Here is a 21047-nt window from a genome sequence, read left to right as displayed (position 1 = left end):
TATAGCTAGCGCCCCTCAAAAACAATGTGAGTACTGTTTTTTCACCACTGATTGTGTGACTGTGTCCCGTGTGTGACTGTGTTGTGAACAGAGCTCCGGGCCCTGGCTGAGCTCATCGGTCCGTACGGGCTGAAGTTTCTGAGTGAGAACCTCATGTGGCACATCACCTCTCAGGTCAGCGAGCTGAAGGTATGACACAATGCACCGTCTTTTAACACCAGAGGGAGTGCAACAAATTAATGCTTAATTGGGTCGTCCACTCACAGTTAACAGCCTTTGTATTGAGTTTGTGCTTGAAATGTACTGTAATTCTGCAAACTGTTAATAACATTTTCAATCAATCAATAAATCAATCAAAACCATGTTCAACCCAGATTCGGCACAAACAAGGGACTAAATTATTTTCGCTCCTATGCCACCAAAATGTGGAACGCCCTACCAACAGTCATTAAGACATGCGAATCCCTTGACTCCTTCAAAACCGCTCTCAAAGGGCACCTACGGATGGCTGCAATTCGAAACTGGCCCCCGTAAAATCTCAATCCCCCCCCACCGCCCCCCCCCCCCCTTTTCCCCTCACTGTATAGGTTTCTTTTCCATTTTTACCTCCATTATGATGAATTCCTGTATTGTTCTTTGTCTATATAGAAGTTTGTACGTCTCTAAATGTTTTGATGAATTGAACATGGTGGACCCTGTTGTAAACAAGTGTAATGCTTAATTGGGTCGTCCACTCACAGTTAACAGCCTTTGTATTGAGTTTGTGCTTGAAATGTACTGTAATTCTGCAAACTGTTAATAAAATTTTCAATCAATCAATCAATCCATGTCTGGCTCGGAGGAGCCCGCCAGGGGTCCAAACGGACCCTCATGGCTACGGCTCTGTAACTCCGAGTATATTGTCTTTGGGACGCCAATCGAAATGATCAGTGTTTACTTAAAGATGGAATGCTGTGATCCCCCCCTCCCTCTAAATCATGATCATCAGGTACTATGATTATAGTACCCCCAAATGCAAATTGAAAGGATACAAACAGCAGAGGGCAGTGTTTTCCTTTTTTGTGCAACCTTAACATGGATGGGAGGGCCGTTCGCAGCACAGACGAACGGAGGGCCGATGAGTCTTGCCCGGACCTCCCGGTCCCTATTGGGGCGCGTTTGGACCTCCCGGTCCCTATTGGGGCGCGTTTGCAGCTGCAATCAGCTTTTGCTGTGTAGATTAATTCACCTCCAGCAAGGACATATAATATTCATCCAGAATGACATGAAACCTGTCACTCTCTGCTGATATCTCTCCATTAGTGCTTCTAAATGTGGTGATTCTCTCTCTCTCTCCCCCCCCCCCACCCCCCGTCAGAAACTGGTGAGTGAGAACATGGACGTGTTGGTGCAGATGAAAAGCAACTTTGATAAGCCAGAGGAGATGGCCAGCCTTAAAAGAAGACTACCCGGTAAGAGATGGAAAGGGGGGGGGGGGGGGGGGGTTGTACGTGTGAGTTGATAAAAAAGGGAAAAAGCCTTTATGGCTGCCGCTTTAAGTGGTCAGATGGGTGGGCCACGAACGCTTTTAATATTTTCAAGTGTGCCCTGATCCAGACAAGGTTATGGACCACTGGTCTTCTAAGGGTGCATACGTTGGTTGGACATGCTAAGGCCTCACTCAGACCTTTACTGCATTGCTGTATGCTTGTTGGATGAATGTTGTGTAGTGTCATGGCCGCCCCAATGCATTTCCAATGGAAGTCACATGGTTTGTAGTCCACATTTTGGACTACAAGCTGTTGTATGGCTTTCGGCTGTGTTTCGACTGCACCCCATACAACACAAATGTTGTGACTCCCATTGGAAATGCATTGGGGCGGCCATGACACTACACAACATTCATCCAACAAGCATACAGCAATGCAGTAAAGGTCTGAGTGAGGCCTAACAGTTCCGACAGGCATTAGTCTGACGACAACACCGTCTCTCCCGACATGCGTGGCCAGTTACAACTAACCCGGTCTTCTACACCCTCCCTAAGACCAACCAGTAGCCTAGAGGTCAGCAGTGACGAGGGACCTGGACATGTTTTGAGCTTGTAGATCTTGCTATTTGTGTGGCGTGACGCCGTCCATCGTACGTCAACGTATAAATCAGGCTATAAGAAGCAGCTGATAATGCACTGCAGGACAGCTGAGTGCACCGTGGGAGGCAGAGCAGAAGCACCGTGCACCGTGCACGGTGCACCGTGCACCGTGCACCGTGCACCGTGGGAGGCAGAGCAGAAGCAGTGGTGGAAAAAGTTCTCAATTGTTTTACTGCAGGGGTTCTCAACCCGTGGGTCGCGACCCCTCGGGGGGTCGCCAAATTATTTGAGGGGGTCCCCAAATTATTTTTTAAAAAAAATAAAAAAAAATGATTTTTTTTTAAATTTTATTTTCACGATTTTTCAAAAATAGCAGACCTACAAGCTCGTAGCGCGCCACTCGGTGGCGCGCTATGAGCTTGTAGATCTGCTATTTTTCAATAGCTAAATTATAACAATGCTTAAAACACCAAAAGGGGTTCCCGCCCAAAATGGTTTAAGGTTATTGTAGCAGTCAATTTATATTGGGGGTCGGGAGGGGGCGGGGCGGGGGTCCCGAGACATTGCCAAAGCATTTCCGGGGGTCCCCGGCCAAAAACTTTGAGAACCCCTGGTCTACAAGTAAAAGTCCAGAATTCAAAATGCACTTGAGTAAAAGTACAAACGTGTTGGCATTAAAATGTACTTAAAGTACCAAAAGTAGAAAGTACTCTACTCACTATGCAGAATGTCCCATTTCAAGTTTTCAAATATATACAAAATATTTTGAAAATACCTTGTAGATCAGCTATTTTCAAAACTAGTAACTAGTAGTAACTAAAGTTTTCAAATAAATGTAGGCCTAGTGGAGTAAGTATACAACATTTGCCTCTGAGATGTAGTGGAGACAGTAGAAGTAAAAGTCCTGGAAATTGTACAAACACTTGTGTACTACAAATACGTCAACATTGTATTTATTGTATATGTACAGTACTTGAGTGAATGTACTTTACTTTCCACCACTAAGAAAACCCATTTGGGTCCCAATTTAACACTCTCAGAGTTAAATTAACCCTGAGGATTTTAAGTGCGGTTGGATAAAGGGGGGGGGGGGGGGGGGGGGGGTACAGACTGCTGTAAGTGAATCACTCCAAACACAACGCATTATCAGCTAATTGGTTTTCACGTACAGTGCACACCTAAGGGCTATCTAACTGACCTGGGTTTATGCTACTTGAAAGCTTTGATACCCACACACACTCTTTGATACCCACACACACGCTTTGATACCCACACTCTGAGCAATTTGGTTTTTGTGTGTACTGTATATCAGGGGTTCTCAACCCGTGGGTCGCGACCCCTCGGGGGGTCGCCAAAATATTTTAGGAGGTCCCCAAATTATTTTCAAAAAAAAAAAAAAAAAAAATGTTAAATTTTATTTTCACGATTTTTCAAAAATAGCAGACCTACAAGCTCGTAGCGCGCCACTCGGTGGCGCGCTATGAGCTTGTAGATCTGCTATTTTTCAATAGCTAAATTATAACAATGGGTCCCGAGACATTGCCAAAGCATTTCCGGGGGTCCCCGGCCAAAACCGTTGAGAACCCCTGCTGTATATAGACATGAGACTGAAATGGACAGTACATCATCATCTTGAATTTGCAAGGTCAGTCTGGTGCTCTTACAAAATCAAATATATAGAGAAAATAGAGAAGGTTCAGAGAAGGGCTACTAAATTAATACCAGGGTTGAAAGAACTGTCATATGAAGAAAGTTTAAGACTCTTACAGTTACTAACGTTAGTGTATAGGAGGCACAGAGGAGATATATTTGAGGTCTATAAACTTGTTCACCAGATATATGACTTTACAGCCGAGCCAGGTACGAGTTGAGAGGGAATTCCCTTAAACTCTTACCACTAAACTGTCATTCAGAAAAGAGAAAGAGTTTCTTTACACTTAGAGCTGTCAGAGCATGGAATAAACTTCCAGAGGAAGTGGTCCAGGCTCCTTCAGTTAATAGTTTTAAGAACAGACTTGACAAATTTTGGTCAACAAAAGAGTTTTTGTATAATAATAGGGCTGGCTTGTCATAAACTGGTAAATTAGGGATTTTGGAACCGTATTATTGTATATAAAATAAAATAAAAAATGAGTGTGCGAGTGCACATGAATTTTATTTTTATTTTAAAGTGTAAAAAAAAAAAAGATGAATGTTTGTGCTGAATGTATGAACCTGTGTATGTCACAATTTTAATATGTAGCCTATACTGTTTTTGAGTCGTAGAGGATTTATCCTGTGCCGGAAATCATTTCAATAAACTTCAATAAACTTCAATGAAGCGCCTTGAGTTTCTGACAAATTACACAACCATGTTCACATTGGTATCTCTGCACTGATGTTAGGGGTTTCCAAAAGGTAGATCACAAAGGCTATGCAAGTAGACCACAAGATATGCCCCTAAAAAAGTAATAATTTAAATATATTAAAAAAAAAAGTATGCATAAACATAAATCACAATACTCCTCATTTTTGGCATCTGCCACTTGGATTAAAGGAGCATTCAGTGATTTTGGTGATTTGGAAAACCACCCAGTCCGCCCCGGTAACAAAATGTTCACATGCACGCTCTACAGTGGGGGGAAGTGCAACAGGCCAACAGCATGTGCACCAAGGCCCGCCCCCACTCGATCATGATTGGAGGAAGGCCCCACTCATCCTGATTGGATGAAGGTTTTGCCACCCGCCACCAAAACTGAAACTAGGGTTTTTTGACCCCAGGGGTCACACCCTGTGAAGTGAGCGGTGCAACTGTTCTTTATAGTTGCGCGGTGCAACTGTAGAGAACAGTTGCACCGCTCACTTCACAGGGGTGTGATTTTTATTATTACAGTAGAAGTTTACAGACCAAACTGTAAATAAAAGGTTTACATGACTTTCTGTCTCAGTCCGTATATAGCGAGCTGTAGTGAATAAGTACAGAACAGTTGCAACGCTCACTTCACAGGGGTGTGATTTTTATTATTACAGTAGAAGTTTACAGACCAAACTGTAAATAAAAGGTTTACATGACTTTCTGCCTCAGTCCGTATATAGCGAGCTGTATTGAATAAGCAGAGAACAGAATATGGGACAGAGTTGCACCACTCACTTCACATGGGTGTGATTTTTATTATTACTACAGTAGAAGTTTTTTTCTTATGAAAGCAGAGAGTCTTCTGTTTCATACGGTATATAGTATTTATATGTCGCTATAGGCCTTATTTTGTGAATATTGAGTTCGGGTCCATGTCTTCTCTGCAGTTATATCTGGTGGGCGCAATGTGCATCCACCCAGTATCCAATTTATGACAAACTGTACATGGGATCAATGTTTACTCTCTTCCTCGTAAAAGTACACATTCAGGGCTTTCATTCGATGTATAGGATGTATAGCATATTTATTGTGTTTATTGTTATATCTGCCTGTCAATGTCTGACTATAAACCTTCATAACTATGCTTTCTTTTTGATGATGATGATGATTGCCGCCTCGCCTAATCTATCTCACTGCTTTCATTGTTTTGATCGCAGTAACATTGGGGGGGGGGGGGAGTCATGGGCACATTGGGCAGCAAAAGTCTTGATCCGTACGGCTATAAAAAGTCCCATTCCACCGTTCGGTTCAGAACTATAGTATAACGGTGAGACGCGTTGTCATCAGCTGATTTTGTTTTTCAAGCTAGTGTAGGGGAACATGCCTGGGCATGCTAGCCTGGCACGGCCAGACTCATAGCGAGGGTTCACTGATGTTTCCTCCGGGGAAGAATCTTCAGTGAATCCCCGCTATGAGGCTGGCCAAGCCAGGCTATGGGCATGCAGCTTGGGGGCGATGGAGGGGAAAAAAAGCGTCACCCGGCTGTGATGTCGACGAGAAGGAAAAAATGACTTCCACAGATGACAACACCACGGTTTAGGTCGCGGAAAAGTTTGTTATACATTACACCCGGGTCGATTACGTCCCCGACGCGTTCATTGCGGTCTTATCACTACAATTATAATGAATAAAAAAGCGTTACAATCACACGTCTGAGCGATCTCCGATTATGACGGCTCTGCATGGCGATACGTGATCCACCAACGGAACACTGTCTTGTCGTGGCGGCCCCTCGATACTGTGGTTAGTTCGTAGTATTGTAGGCTCGGGGATCGTTTGGTCGCTACAGTATGAAGAAGGAAACATGCATCTGTCCATGTGTGTTGCAGACTATGCATTGCAATGCCGATCTGGTGCATATGTGTCTAGGCAGCGTTCCGTTCAGCGTTCATCATGTTTTTTTCCGAGAGACAGAGGAGAGCATGTACCCCCTCGCAAGATCCTCCTCCTGGAGAAACAGGAGGGGAGGGGGGAATCAAATGTCCGAGGTGGAAAGCCTGGTGAGGCGAGGTTAGGTGAAATTTGATTCTTTTCACACACCGACTAAATCGGCATGGGCGCATCCATTACACTGGCTTCTACACGTAAAGCGGCCCGCCCTCCTGTTTTCAGGAGGGGAGGGGGTTTTAGTTTTTTTGTTTTTTTTTCTGATCACGTAAGCGGGACTAAGCAGCAATGATAGGGCGATGGTTCTTCATTGTCCGGGTGGGTAAAAAGATGAATGAAAGTATGCTATAAAAAAGTGATTGAAACGTATTGATACGTGATTCGCACCCGACGTTTGATTAATTGATAACGTATTGATACGCGATTCGCGTCGGCTGTGTTAAGAGAAGTACAAATGTGCAAGGCAAAGAATCCAAAAACCTACCATTTCCATACAGAATGGAAATGTGTTTGTCTTATATGCAACACCAGTTACATATAACATTAAAATAATGCTGTTGGCCCAGACGGTGGCGTAACCGTCTGGGCACCCGACTGGTAATCCAGTCGCAGTGTGCCGCGGGTTCGACTCCCGAGCCCGACACGGCCTTTACTGCATGTCTTCCCCCATCTCTCTCCCGTTTCCTGTCAGCCTACTGTCTGTCCCTTCAAAAAAAACAATAAAAGGCGTAAGCCGCAAAAAAATATCAAAAAAATAAAATAATAATAATGCTGTTGAGCTGGTCATAAGATAATGTGGTCATTACTTTTAAACTGCTGGTCATTTTAAAAGTAGTTTAAAGGGCACCCGCACCACCGAGTTACATCTAGGAGGTGAAAGGAACTTCTGCAAGGCAATGCTTTTCTTAGTTTTCCCCACAACAACGTCATGTTGTTCTTATTACTCAACAAACTTTGTTTTGATATTTGTCATCTCATCCTGCCACTGCATGGCCTCTACACTGTTGAAAGGTTTATTATGGGCTATAACAGTATAATACAATCCCCTGGGCACTTCTTCTAGAACGGTACTGTACAGATTATAGAAACGTTGATCCCATTATGTCAGGAGAACGCAGCCAAGCTCGCACGTCACCAGCACAGAGAGCCAAGAGGGAACCCCTAAAATAGTATTCTTTGTTCAAAATCCCTTTTTTGTGAGATGACAGATTGTTGCCACCGCAACAGCCTGCATGGTGCAGCCGTTATACAGGGGGAGACAGAATTGGGGACAATATTACAGCATTTTTGCCTGATTTTACTCGTACAGCCACGTGTCCCTTGCCGAAATGCACAAGCTCGCAAAGTCGTGTCACATTGTTGAGTTTTGTAGATCAGCTGTTTTTGCCACAGCACACTGTCACTCTGACTGATTAATCACACTTGCTGCCGGGCACTCATTCAATCTCTACTGCAGCCCAAGTTTTGGGCCAAGGGCACTTGTTTGAATAGGGCAGTGGTTCTCTTGATTGACCTGGTGCCTCGTTATGTGCCCAGAAGGGCCCTTAGGTCTGCAGAACAGGGTCTGTTAGACCCACCCTCCACCAAACTAAAAACTAAAGGTGACAAATCATTTCAGGCCATATAGCAGCCAAACTTTGGAATGCTCTCCCACTAGCGCTGAGATTTTCCTCCTCTGTGGGCATTTTTAAAAATAGCCTCAAAACATTTATTTTTAAACAAGCATTTGTGGATGGTTCAACCTGAACTTAATATACGTTTTGTTTTATGATGTATTTATGATGATCATATTGTGTCTTGTTTGAGCTGAATTGTACAGCACATGTTTTATCTGCATTGTTTGCTTGTTTACTTTGTTCTGTATTTTTACTTTGTGAGTCCTCTCTGTGAAAGGTGCTATATAAATACAATTTACTTACTTACTTACTTCTCAAAGTGGGGTCCAGGGACCCTCGGGGTCATTACAGGTCTGTAACTGTACAAACGGAACCAAAATGGACACGTAACATGTGTACACTCTCAGAGTTATGGGGAGCTCTTTCTTTCACTCTATATATGCTATACCTTTGTTTGCTGTGTTTGCCGTTATATTATCATATGTATATAAGCCTGCATATCTCAACTAGTGGGTCACACACACTGCAGGACTAAAATGTAATGTCAATTTGAAGCTATAATTCCCTACTTTTATATGACATGAAAAAACAAAAATTAAATTAAATCCAGTACTGTCTGTCATGTTTTGTCACATATGCTGCTGCATTGTCTGAAGGAAGCCAAACTAAAATACGTTTTACTCTTATGTACCTGTACACAAGATGTAATAAAGTACAACCCTTAGAGATATGGGGCCTGACTTCTACCTCTCTCCTCTCCATCTCCTGTGTAGGTGGAGAGAATGTGCTGAAAAGGATGACTATCATAGGGGTGATCCTCTCCTTCAGAGCAATGACACAGGAGGGCCTGAAAGAAGTAAGGGCACGTCCAAACAAGTTACACCATAAAAAATGCAAACTAAGACCATAGTAAGACTTGTAGGGGTCTTATTAGATGAATTATAAATCACATAATTTAATTTCCCCCTTGTTGCCTTTCAACTGGCAATGACAACCAAAACCATTAGAGCTGTCATCTTGAACTGAATTGTAAGAAACATGATTCATACTGTTATGCAATTATGTTTTCTAATGAACTTGATTACTGATCATTTTCTCTCATAAAATCAGCAGATTAGCCAACCTCTGGACGACAAAACACTTCATCTATCTAGCCAGATTGAGCACATGGCTTGAATAGAATTCTCCTTGGCATTGTACATGCTATTATTGCAGTGGTTCTCAAAAGTTTTAGCCCGTGACCCAGAACTTAAAATAGACATTCTCCCGGGACCCAAACTAGTGAAAATCGCAGATCTACAAGCTCACAACGTGTCACTTCGCACCACGGTGTGAGTTTGTAGATCTGCAATTTTCACTACTTATTTTCTTCTAATTCATGGCATTTCTTAGATTTTTCTTTTATGAAGTTACTGAAAAAAAATCATCGAATTCTGGTTTAATTAATGAAAAGTTTAGCTTTTTTATTTTTTGGTAATGTTTTTCAAAAATGTTATGAAATAATAATAATTAAAAACCAAATTTAGGAAACAAAAGAGAAGGGGACCCATAACAATGTGTCTGCGGCGCCAGTGTTTGGGAACCAGTGCTATATTGTATCTTGAAATGTTCCCACTGATTCTCCGCTCTCTGTTCCTATATTTAGAGTCTACACAAGCACTGCCCTTACCTCATGGGGCCCATCGAGAGCCTGAGGGACTTTCTGTCCCCTGAAACTGACATCAAGGTAAATCATATCATGATACTTCGTCACGTCATGAACATGCTCTCTGAAACTGGAATGTTAGACGTGAGTCTGTGTGTTTGTTTATTTTTCCTTCAATTCGCAAACCGCTATGGTCCAATCAGCGTCACATTTCTTGTGCCCGCTTTCCAGTAGGCCACAGAAGTACCTCCGCACATGTGTTTCCGGTTTTACATGTTTAAGCATTTTTTGAGTGGTGTAAACCACTCCTACAACTGGCTTTGTTTGTCTGTCTGTCTGTCTGTCTGTCTGTGCAAAAAAAATGAGCATGGTTGATGCTGATTGGTTGATGCTGATTTCATTACGTCAGACATATAATACCTATATAATACCTTACACCACTCAGTTCACACGGGTGTGATTTTATTTAATATGGAGTGCCGTGATTTTGTTTCCCCCCTAAAACATGATCATCAGGTACTATGATTATACTAGGAGGAAGATTTCTTTCAAAAAAGTGTGCAGAAAGTGTTAAAATTATGTTTTTATGTGGCCACACCCACCCGTTCATTAAGTATACCTGGTTTTCACCTTAGCACCACCCACCTGAATTTAAGCCTCGCCCACAGCTGTAGTTGTATGATAATCTGGGAGGGGTTAGGGTTATGATGTCACTAAAATAGTGTTATTTTGATTGGGCCTTTTGACTCAAAAGGCTTTCAGCTTTCAGGAAGAAACCAAAAATACACAGGGAAGACATGTTTGAATATCACCACACCTGGAGGTCTATTAGAGTAACTCCATAGACACAATATGCAAAACAGAAAAAGTAAATAAATCACAGCACTCCATCTTTAAACTTTAATGTTATACTGGAAGTGAAATAGTGAATGGCAGTTGGATTAAACTTAAATCTTGCCCAAATATGGAGTCATAAGTCACACACACACACACACACACACACACACACACACACACACACACACACACACACACACACACACACACACACACACACACACACACACACACACACACACACACACACACACACACACACACACACACACACACACACACACACACACACACACACACACACACACACTATTTTTTCTGTCCGTGGATCTGGGGAAATTGGGCCAGTTGGTTCTAAAGGCTAGCTGATTGGTACGGCTGGGTCATGCTGACTGGAACTATAGATAGGTGTGGTTTCCTGCTGAGCTTTTGCTCACGTTGACAACATGTCTTGGGACTCGTGTGGTGCTCACTGCACGGTAAATGCATTTCCGGAGGAAGCAGCATGCCATGTAACCATGGTTATAGTGAATTTTGTTGCTGTCGTGCAGAAACCTATTTTTTGTATTTTTTTTTATTAATGCCATATTTGTAGTAGCAAATCCGCAAGCTCGAAACACATCACGTTTTGAACTTGTAGATCTGCTACTTGGGCGTCTGGTTCAGGGTTAGAGCAGCTGGATGGGAACCTGGCGTGAGGTTACCAGTTCGATCCTGGGCTCCCCCAGAGTTCTGGATAAAAGCGCTATATAAATGCACCATTTACCACACACACACACACACGCACGCACGCACGCACACACACAGCTAAATGGAATGAAATGTCCTTTGCATGGAATCTGAATAAGGATTAGTGGAACAATTTAGTGTACAATAACAGTACCTGATCACATTTCTGGGAGTGCTGGTAATCCTTCTGACTATAAAATAACCTTTTCTAGACCACACACACCCAGTAAGAAATCAGTAGAAGGAACTGGAATAGTGCTCGAGTCCTCTTACGTTAAATAATTAACTAATGTTCCATGTAGTTTGGCCTAGTATCTTGATTTTTTTCTCCTTTTTCTCCCATATTCGGAATGTAGGGCATACCAGTGTTTTTCACAATGTATATATTTATTTAACATTAGTGAGTTTGACCCTGAATCATCACGTCATAAGAAATTTATTAATTCTGGGCGGGAACCCCTTTTGGTGTTTTAAGGATTATGTTATACTGTAGCTATTGAAAAATAGCTCATAGCTTGAGCTTGTAGGTCTGCTATTTTTGAAAAATCGTTAGAATATGCCTCAAATCTTTGAATATTCTTTCTGAGTGAACGTTTTTAACTCAAATCTTTGCTTCTGGGGTGTCCCTGGAACAACATATTTTCAGATGGGGGTCTGCGGCCAAATACAGATAATTCTGGGGGTCCTTGACATGAAAAAGGTTGAGCACCACTGATACAGAAACATGAGAACAGAAGGCAATACTGTAGTACGAGTACCAGACCACTTACTACAATAGAGTAGTTACGCAACAATTGTTCCGTATAACATGCTCAGTGGTGGAGCAAAGCTCAATGATCTCAGCGTACAATCAATTGTTTCTACTTATCTTCCACTGGAGCGCTCTGGGCCTGGGTGTGTGTGTGTGTGACTCTAATAGCCCCCCTCCCGACCCGCCCACCCCAGCTCGCTTACGTCTGGCCCTTAAGAGTGAGGCATGACAGCCGTGCCACAGGCCAGGCCAGGATAACCCCAAAGACGTCACCAGACCCCTCGTGCCTGCGTGAGAGCCTCTGCGCGGCCCGCTGCAGCTCTGCAGTCTATAAACCACATCAACCAACATTCCGCGCTGTGCATGTAACCAGAAATATGGCAATACCAAGAAATGACTCTCGAGTTGCAGACGTGTCGAAGATTTATAAGTGTCATTGCTTCAAGAGATTGATACTTTTACAGCTTCTGTTTCTTATGAATTTCTTTTGCAATAAAGAGGCCGCTATAATAAGACCCTAAGCACAGGGATATTAGATTGCACAACAACAGATACTGGTCAGTTGTCACTTTGCATTATGTTATTGTTTTTTGAAGGGGCGCTAGCCCCTCCCATTGCCTGGCTTTTGAAATTACGTCATATGGACTTTTAATGTTTGTTTAGGGCAGCAGTTAAAGAAACATTGACGACGTGAGACGTCATGTGGCCGATATAAATACACATTGTGACTGATTTTGTTTAATACAACAACACACTGCATTCATGTCTCATAACGTATATGGCAGTGAATCTGCAATGAATGAAAGTGACGCTGCCATATATGTGCAGGCTTCTAAAAGTCAAAATTATGCTTCATTTGGCAGCCAAGTCTATGGACCTTTATGTTTGCTTTATGTATGCCCCCAGTGCCGTCTTGTGGCAGCCACAGTGGGTGCCCCTCACTTCACATGAGTGTGACTTTTTTTGCCACCCTATGTTTTGCTTGTTCTGAACTTTCATAAGCCATCCGAATGAGAAACGGTTTTAAATGCTGAAGCTTGTTGTTGTTTTTGCTTGAACTTGCAGGACACAATGAAAGTCTTTGAGCTGGCTTCTGCTGCAGGGCTGCCGTGCGACATTGACCCCGCCCTGTGTGCGGCGATGGCCAGCATGCGCACAGGTACGCCGCACGTGACGCCACCAACACAAAGTTATAAAACCCATTAAGACCTGGAACACATCAATGTCACCTTGGCTTTAAACCACTTTAAGCATTATTTTAAACTTTAGCTGTTAGAAGAAATAGAAGATATACAAGCTCATAGCAGAGCTTGTAGATCTTCTATTTTTGATATATTTTGTTAAATGGCTAAAATCTTACACAGCAAATATTTTCAACTCAAAACTTTGCTTCTGGGGGGTCCCTGGTACAAAATATTTTCAGATGGGGGACGACGGCCAAATACAGATATTTTAAGGGGGTCCTTGACATGAAAAATGTTAAACCGATATGACTATAAATCATGTGAAGTCGTGAACTTTTTTAAATGGAAAATTACATTTCAATGAAAGATGTGCAGCACGAGTCTATATAGGGCAGTATTATGCGTATCTTAAGTACCAGGTCTTATTACTTAACTTAAGACCTGGAGGTGTGGTCAATGCTGTTTGGCCACTCAGAATAGCCAAATGGCATTGTGGCAGCGGTGGCCGAACGGATAGCGGCGCGGTCTAGATACCGGAAGGTTCCCAGTTCGAATCAGCCGTCCGACACGTTAAAATTACCACCGCTGAAATGCCCTTGAACAAGGCATCAACCACTACGATGAAATGTGTTCTATGAGCAGGGCCTGGCTGGAAACAAGTTCTTGAGCTTAGCCCAGATACCCTGGGTAAATATAGATTTCATTTCATTTCATTTCATTGATCACGCCTCCAGGTCTTAAGTTAAGTAATAAGACCTGGTACTTAAGACACGCATAATACTGCCCTATCTGTCCAATGTCGTGTGCTGCTGAAGACGGGCGATCTACAAGCTTGCAAATGTGCTATTTTCAGTATACATCGGTATATATACTGTAAGTCAAGCTTTCCTTTGAAAACCTGCAGACAACACATCACTGGAAGAGGAGTACAAGCTGTCTTGTTTGCTGCTCGTCTACATTGCTGTGTCGCTGCCAGTCCTGGCCTTGGACGACAACTCTGTCTACAGTCACGTCCATGGAGGTGGGCCATCATTACGTTCATCCATCCATCTATTTATGCTTTTGTCAGGCTAGAAAGATGTATCTTTATCTTTATTACGAGGACATCCACACTACACTATTAACAGTCATACTATTCATTCTTTCATTCATACTATATTCATTCATTCTTGTATACATACGTGGCCAGAGCACACAAGCTGGTAGAGGTTTGGGTTGTGTAGTTACCTTGCCATGATGTAACTCCAAATAGAGGTTTGGGTTGTGTAGTTACCTTGCCATGATGTAACTCCAAATGTGGACAAGAAATACAAAATAATTGCTCCAGTCATTAGAAAATGATAATTGAAAATATTATGCTCCTCATTGACTTACATTGTACGCTGAAACATCTCTCAAAGTCACTCTTTTAGAACGTAAAAAACTCAAACAAAATTGATTGAGACAATATAGAACATCACCAAACCTCGTACTGTTTTCTTTTGTTTTTTAATAAAAATGTTAACTTTCTGATGTTTATTTTACTATTTGAAGATCTGGATCCAGATCCACGGATCCAGGTTTTCTTCCTAATAAAAAGGGGAAAAAAATACGTTTTGGTGGTCATGTTCAATATTGTCTGAATCAACTTTGTTTGTGTTTGTTTACGTACTAAAAGTAACTTTGAGAGCTGTTTCAGCGTACGTCAACAAGGAGACATTTTTGAATTATCAATTTCTAATGACTTTTGATTTCTTGTCCACATTTGGAGTTACATCATAGCAAGGTAACTACACAACCCAAACCTCTACCAAAGTGGTCTTGTTACTTTAAAGATGTAGTGCCACAATTTGTATGTGCAATGGTGTATTAACTTTGTATTTAGGGTTTCTTCCTGGAGGCTGAACCCTTGACAGTCAAACGGGCCAATGAAATAAACAGTACTAATATAGTGACATCACATTATCAGCCCCTCCCCTAACCCCTCCCCCTTTATCATACAACTACAGATGTGGGTGCGACTTCAGTTCAGGTGGATCACCACCCATCACCACCCACCAGGCAAACCAGGCAAACGTGGGCGTGTCCACATAAAAGCATGATTTTGACAAATACTGTACACTTTTTGGAAAAAGTTCTTCCTCCTTATATTATAATAATACCTGAAGATCTTGTTTTAGGGTGGGAAAAAATCGTGGCACTCCATCTTTAAGTAACAAATGTGAGCACTTTCGCCCCCACCGACTACTGTACAACCAAGCTTACTTGGATGTACAGTACTTGCATACTTGCATGTATCCTGTATGACTGACGTGGTCCTGAGCAAAGTATGTCTTGCCTAATGAGAACCATGTTTCTGCCGAGGGGATTTGTGTTTACAGATAACTCTGCCTGACGTGCATCAATACAGTTACTTTTGGCATGTGGCCCTGCTGACCCTCAGTGCTTGGCTCAAAGCCTGGACCCAAACCTTAAGAGAATTAAACAGCAAGAGATCTTTATCAAGGCTGGGTGGCGGCGTTTGTCTCCGCTTATTTTCTCTCTCTATTTTCCATTGACATGTTTTAAAGGAGATAGACCATATAAGCTTGAGGAAATGGTGAGTTTCCTGTTGAGGGCTGCGCTTCATTACGGGCCTATTGTTTGTACTCCATTGCACGATGGTTTCGCTTGCCAGCAAAATAATAATAAAGATAATCCAATATTAAAATTGGCTGATGGGTGGGTGATGGGTGGGTGATGGGTGGGCAGTGAACAGACGGACAGCATGCACTGCACTGTATGTCAGACACAAACAGAAACTGTTGCCTAACGACGCAGATTTGTGCATGGCCGCCAGGCCACAGGGCCCTGCGTGAGTTCAGGTTTGTGCATGGCCGCAGGGCCCTGTGTGAGTTCAGGTTTGTGCATGGCTGCAGGGCCCTGCGTGAGTTCAGATTTGTGCATGGCCGCAGGGCCCTGCGTGAGTTCAGGTTTGTGCATGGCCGCAGGGCCCTGTGTGAGTTCAGGTTTGTGCATGGCCGCAGGGCCCTGTGTGAGTTCAGGTTTGTGCATGGCCGCAGGGCCCTGCGTGAGTTCAGGTTTGTGCATGGCCGCAGGGCCCTGCGTGAGTTCAGGTTTGTGCATGGCCGCAGGGCCCTGTGTGAGTTCAGGTTTGTGCATGGCCGCAGGGCCCTGCGTGAGTTCAGATTTGTGCATGGCCGCAGGGCCCTGCGTGAGTTCAGGTTTGTGCATGGCCGCAGGGCCCTGCGTGAGTTCAGATTTGTGCATGGCCGCAGGGCCCTGCGTGAGTTCAGGTTTGTGCATGGCCGCAGGGCCCTGCGTGAGTTCAGATTTGTGCATGGCCGCAGGGCCCTGCGTGAGTTCAGGTTTGTGCATGGCCGCAGGGCCCTGCGTGAGTTCAGGTTTGTGCATGGCCGCAGGGCCCTGCGTGAGTTCAGATTTGTGCATGGCCGCAGGGCCCTGCGTGAGTTCAGATTTGTGCATGGCCGCAGGGCCCTGCGTGAGTTCAGGTTTGTGCATGGCCGCAGGGCCCTGCGTGAGTTCCACTGCAGCTACACCCTGAGTTATAGCCATATTGTATACATAATATTTATTACATTATTATATAAGTCCGGTCATTATGGTTACTACTGTATGATTGCCTAATGGATACACTGTCAAATGCACATGTATGGAGATCCACATATATAATGTCAATGCACAAGTGTGAGGGCCACATAGCGGCCTAAACCTTGAGTAATAATAAAACTCACACGCGTGTGAAGTGAGTGGTGCAACTCCGTGTGGGGGTCCCCGGAAGTTCCAGACCCACAGGAACGCGGCCAGGGTGCCGGCCCGGTCCCGGACGAGCCGCCCCGCGTCCGAAACGGTTGAGAAATGACAGTTACCATGTGGGGGTCCTCGGGGGGTCCACATAGCTGTCTATAGGAGTGGTTGCACCACTCAAAAATATAGCAGATAAGAACCAATCTTCAAACTAACATCATGTTGCATAGCTTGAAGATCTGTTCTTTTCGCAAAATGGCACAGCTTAAGTACTTTCAACCTGATTTCCCTATTTTGTTCATAAAAAATATATAATAACAAAATTGTTAAAAAAGCCCATAAACGCCTCACGATGCGAGCCATTTTCACTATTGCTCGTGCAACATTACTAAGTCTAGGGCTTGACTGTTCCATTTTATTCCATTCTATCTGTGCTAGTCTTCATTCTGTTTTCTGGTCCATATGGTTGCATTTCCTGAGGTGTGTCTGTCTCTGTACTCCGTCAGGCCACAACAACAACATCCACTGCTTGGCCACGGCCGTGAACCAGCTGGCGGCGGCCATGTTCACCATCCAGAACAAGAACATAGAGCAGCATCTGAAGGAGTTCCTCCTGGTGAGTCCTCACATATATACTGTACACACAGCACTGTTTCCTCCTGGTGAGTCCTCACATATATACTGTACACACAGCACTGTTTCCTCCTGGTGAGTCCTCACATATATACTGTACACACAGCACTGTTTCCTCCTGGTGAGTCCTCACATATATACTGTACACACAGCACTGTTTCCTCCTGGTGAGTCCTCACATATATACTGTACACACAGCACTGTTTCCTCCTGGTGAGTCCTCACATATATACTGTACACACAGCACTGTTTCCTCCTGGTGAGTCCCCACATATATACTGTACACACAGCACTGTTTCCTCCTGGTGAGTCCTCACATATATACTGTACACACAGCACTGTTTCCTCCTGGTGAGTCCTCACATATATACTGTACACACAGCACTGTTTCCTCCTGGTGAGTCCTCACATATATACTGTACACACAGCACTGTTTCCTCCTGGTGAGTCCTCACATATATACTGTACACACAGCACTGTTTCCTCCTGGTGAGTCCCCACATATATACTGTACACACAGCACTGTTTCCCAAACACTGGGTCGGGACTCATGCAGTGTTTTTCTTATGGGTCCCCTTCCGCGATCCGACTCACAGACAAAGAGAAAAGCAGGCTAAGATCATCCATACCCCCTCGTTCACTTCGCATTGGACTCAGTTTCCCAGAAGCCCTTGCAAGCCGGCGGTTGGTTGATTTCCGGTTACGTCATCATAAAGCGGCGGCCTCGTCACCAGGTCCACGACAAAGCCGCTATTTCTTTTAAGTTATTAAAAAACGGCGAATTAAACACATTAAACACAAATAGCGGGTTTAGCATATTACGCAGGGAAAGACAATGGAATAAAAGGCGTGAATAGCGGGTTCCGCAAGGAAGCTGTTTTAAGAAGTAGTGAAAATAGCCCATCTACACGCTTGTAGATCTGCTGTTTTCACCTGGGCAATAATCTAATTTCTCTTTTGGGTCACGGGCTAAAACGTTTGGGAACCACTTCTGTACAGTACAGTACAGTATCCTATAACTACAGCACATGGTGTTCCTCCTCGGAACTCTAAGAAGCAGCGACACATTTTGTCCCCTCAGGAATAATCTACAAGTGGTATTTGATAAAAACGCATAGCACGTGGAGTCAAAACAAGGAGGACAGGACACACACACACACACACACACACACACACACACACACACACACACACACACACACACACACACACACACACACACACACACACACACACACACACACACACACACACACACACACACACACACACACACACACACACACACACACACACACACACACGAGGGGGGGGCCCTCCTAAACCTTCGTGTTTGCTTATGTCAGCATTCTTGTCCTTATGGCTTTGTCAAGAAACATGCCACCCCAGCTGTGTATACCATCCCATTAAAATAGGTTCATGACTGTACGTAAATCTTTCCATTTTGTTTTTAACTCGGCCGTTGCTGTTCCATGTATAGCTGGCCTCCTCCACTCTGCTTCAGCTGGGACAGAATGAGGACAGGCTGGAGATCAAGAACCGAGACTCCGTCTATCTGCTCCTGCACATGGTAACCCTAGTCAAACAATACTATAAGATTCTGATAGAAAAAACCTATTAAAATCATATTGAAAATCATATTAGAATTTGAAACCAATCCTATTGGATTTGTTCTTATAGGATTATTGTCCTATAAGAAAATCCAATAGGATTTGTCCCAAATTCTAATAGGATTTTTTTTATAGGATTATTTCTTAAACTCTGGTTCCACAATAACACCATATACGGACCAGTGGTGGAAAGTGACTAAGTGTATTTACCTATACTGTATTGTGTAAATTGCTGAGGTATCTGTAGTTTACTTGAGTATTTCCAATACTTCTACTCCACTACATCGCGGATCCAAATATTGTAATTTTACTATATGTAGCTTTAGTTACTAGTTACTTTGAAGATTTATATTTCATATATACATTCTGGTCATTTGAAAATAGCCGATCTACAAGCTCACAATGCGACAAATGAGACATTCTGCACAAAGAGTACCTTTTACTTTTGGTACTTTAAGTACATTTTGATGCCAATACTTTTGTACTTTTACTCAAGTAAATGTACTTGTAACAGAGTACATTTCTACAGTGCAATATTGATATTTTAAGTTTTACTTAAGTAAAACATTAGAGTACTTTTTCATGCCATACACAGAAACCTTATACTGCTAGAAAGCGTCAAGACACTTATTCACCTACTTACTGGTGCCTGTTACACTGTTAATTTAACTCATGTACAAATGGAACCAAATTGGACCCGTAAGGGTTCATTATAGGTTCCATTTGGTTTTACTGTGTGTCAGGCTTACCACACAGTACAATTCCTGTGTGCTGCGGGTACCTTTTTATGTTCGGAAAGTTAAATTAACAGCCATGAAATGTGCTGTTCAAGGTTCATTAACGATCATGTTACAATTATATATAATTTGTTTCTATTGTCGTCAAGTTACACTTATCTAACGTACCCTTTACCCTTCATTGCATTGTAGATTGTGGAGGAGTCTCCGTTCTTGAGCCAAGACATGCTGGAGAGATGCTTCCCATATGCTCTGCTGCGGAACGCATACAGGCAGGTCTTCAAGACCATTAATATCATAACTATTGGCTAACAGTAGGGGCTTCTTCTTCTTTTTAAGTGGTGCACACCGCTCCAATAACTGGCCGAGTGTGTTCGTATGTCCCTATGTCTGTCTATATCCGTCTGCCTGTTGCGGGTATGAACAGCCGCAATACTGCTGGGTGACCTAAAGTGGCACTGTTGAACAGCCTACAAGGCCATTCACACTGAGCACTATAACTATAACAATACAAGTATAACTAACAATAAAACTGTACAGTACAGAGTACAGTACAGTAGTAACTATCACAATAAAAGTGTAGTTGCACTGCTCAGTTCACACGGGTGTGATTTTTTGTTCTAGGAAGGGCTTCTGATGGCAATGCAGGTTTCGATGTTGTTGTGTTAACTGGGGTTCATGCAGTCGCACAGAAAGAATACAAATAGTAGTATAGTATACATGACATACTGTACAACACAGGACATCACATTCATAATAACAACACAATAAAGCTATAAGCTTTAAATTAATTCATTAAATTAATTACAGCCATAAATCATTCATTTATGACTTACTGTTGGCCACTGAGCAGCCGCAGCGGAGCAAATTGGGGTCGCCCTTTAAATGTCAAGGGGGAGGGGACGACATTCATCATGTACCCTCCCTCGCCCCCAAAACGTGTGGTGAGATGAGTGTCCGCTTTAAGGGCTAGTTTTTACTGGCCCCCGTAAAATCTGAATCCCCCCCATTTTTTCCCCTCACTGTATATGTTTCTAGTTTCCCTTTTTACCTCCATTATGATGAATCCCTTTTATGTTCTTTGTCTATATAGAAGTGTCTATTTGTACGTCTCTAAATGTTTTGATGAATTGAACACGGTGGACCCTGTTGTAAACAAGTGTAATGCTTAATTGGGTCGTCCACTCACAGTTAACAGTCTTTGTATT

General features: G+C 43.1%; 1 protein-coding gene across 1 annotated transcript in view; it reads left to right on the top strand.

Moving 5' to 3' along the window:
* Window positions 1-20822, top strand: part of nckap1l (NCK associated protein 1 like) — a 67882-nt gene extending 47060 nt beyond the window's left edge. Inside the window, exons 23-31 of the mRNA XM_079510850.1 lie at window positions 92-189; window positions 1358-1451; window positions 8740-8822; window positions 9612-9692; window positions 12994-13087; window positions 14017-14133; window positions 17366-17475; window positions 18973-19062; window positions 20032-20822. Coding sequence (XP_079366976.1) covers window positions 92-189; window positions 1358-1451; window positions 8740-8822; window positions 9612-9692; window positions 12994-13087; window positions 14017-14133; window positions 17366-17475; window positions 18973-19062; window positions 20032-20151 — 887 coding nt within the window. The 3' untranslated portion in view covers window positions 20152-20822. The remainder of the gene's footprint in view (window positions 1-91; window positions 190-1357; window positions 1452-8739; window positions 8823-9611; window positions 9693-12993; window positions 13088-14016; window positions 14134-17365; window positions 17476-18972; window positions 19063-20031) is intronic.
* The last annotated feature ends 225 nt before the right edge of the window (window positions 20823-21047 follow it).

Source organism: Electrona antarctica (assembly GCF_951216825.1).
Source record: "Electrona antarctica genome assembly, chromosome: 9".
In the NCBI taxonomy this organism is placed as follows: Eukaryota; Metazoa; Chordata; class Actinopteri; order Myctophiformes; family Myctophidae; genus Electrona; species Electrona antarctica.
The sequence above is the reverse complement of the archived record's forward strand: the minus strand, read 5'-3'. Positions and strand labels throughout refer to the sequence as shown.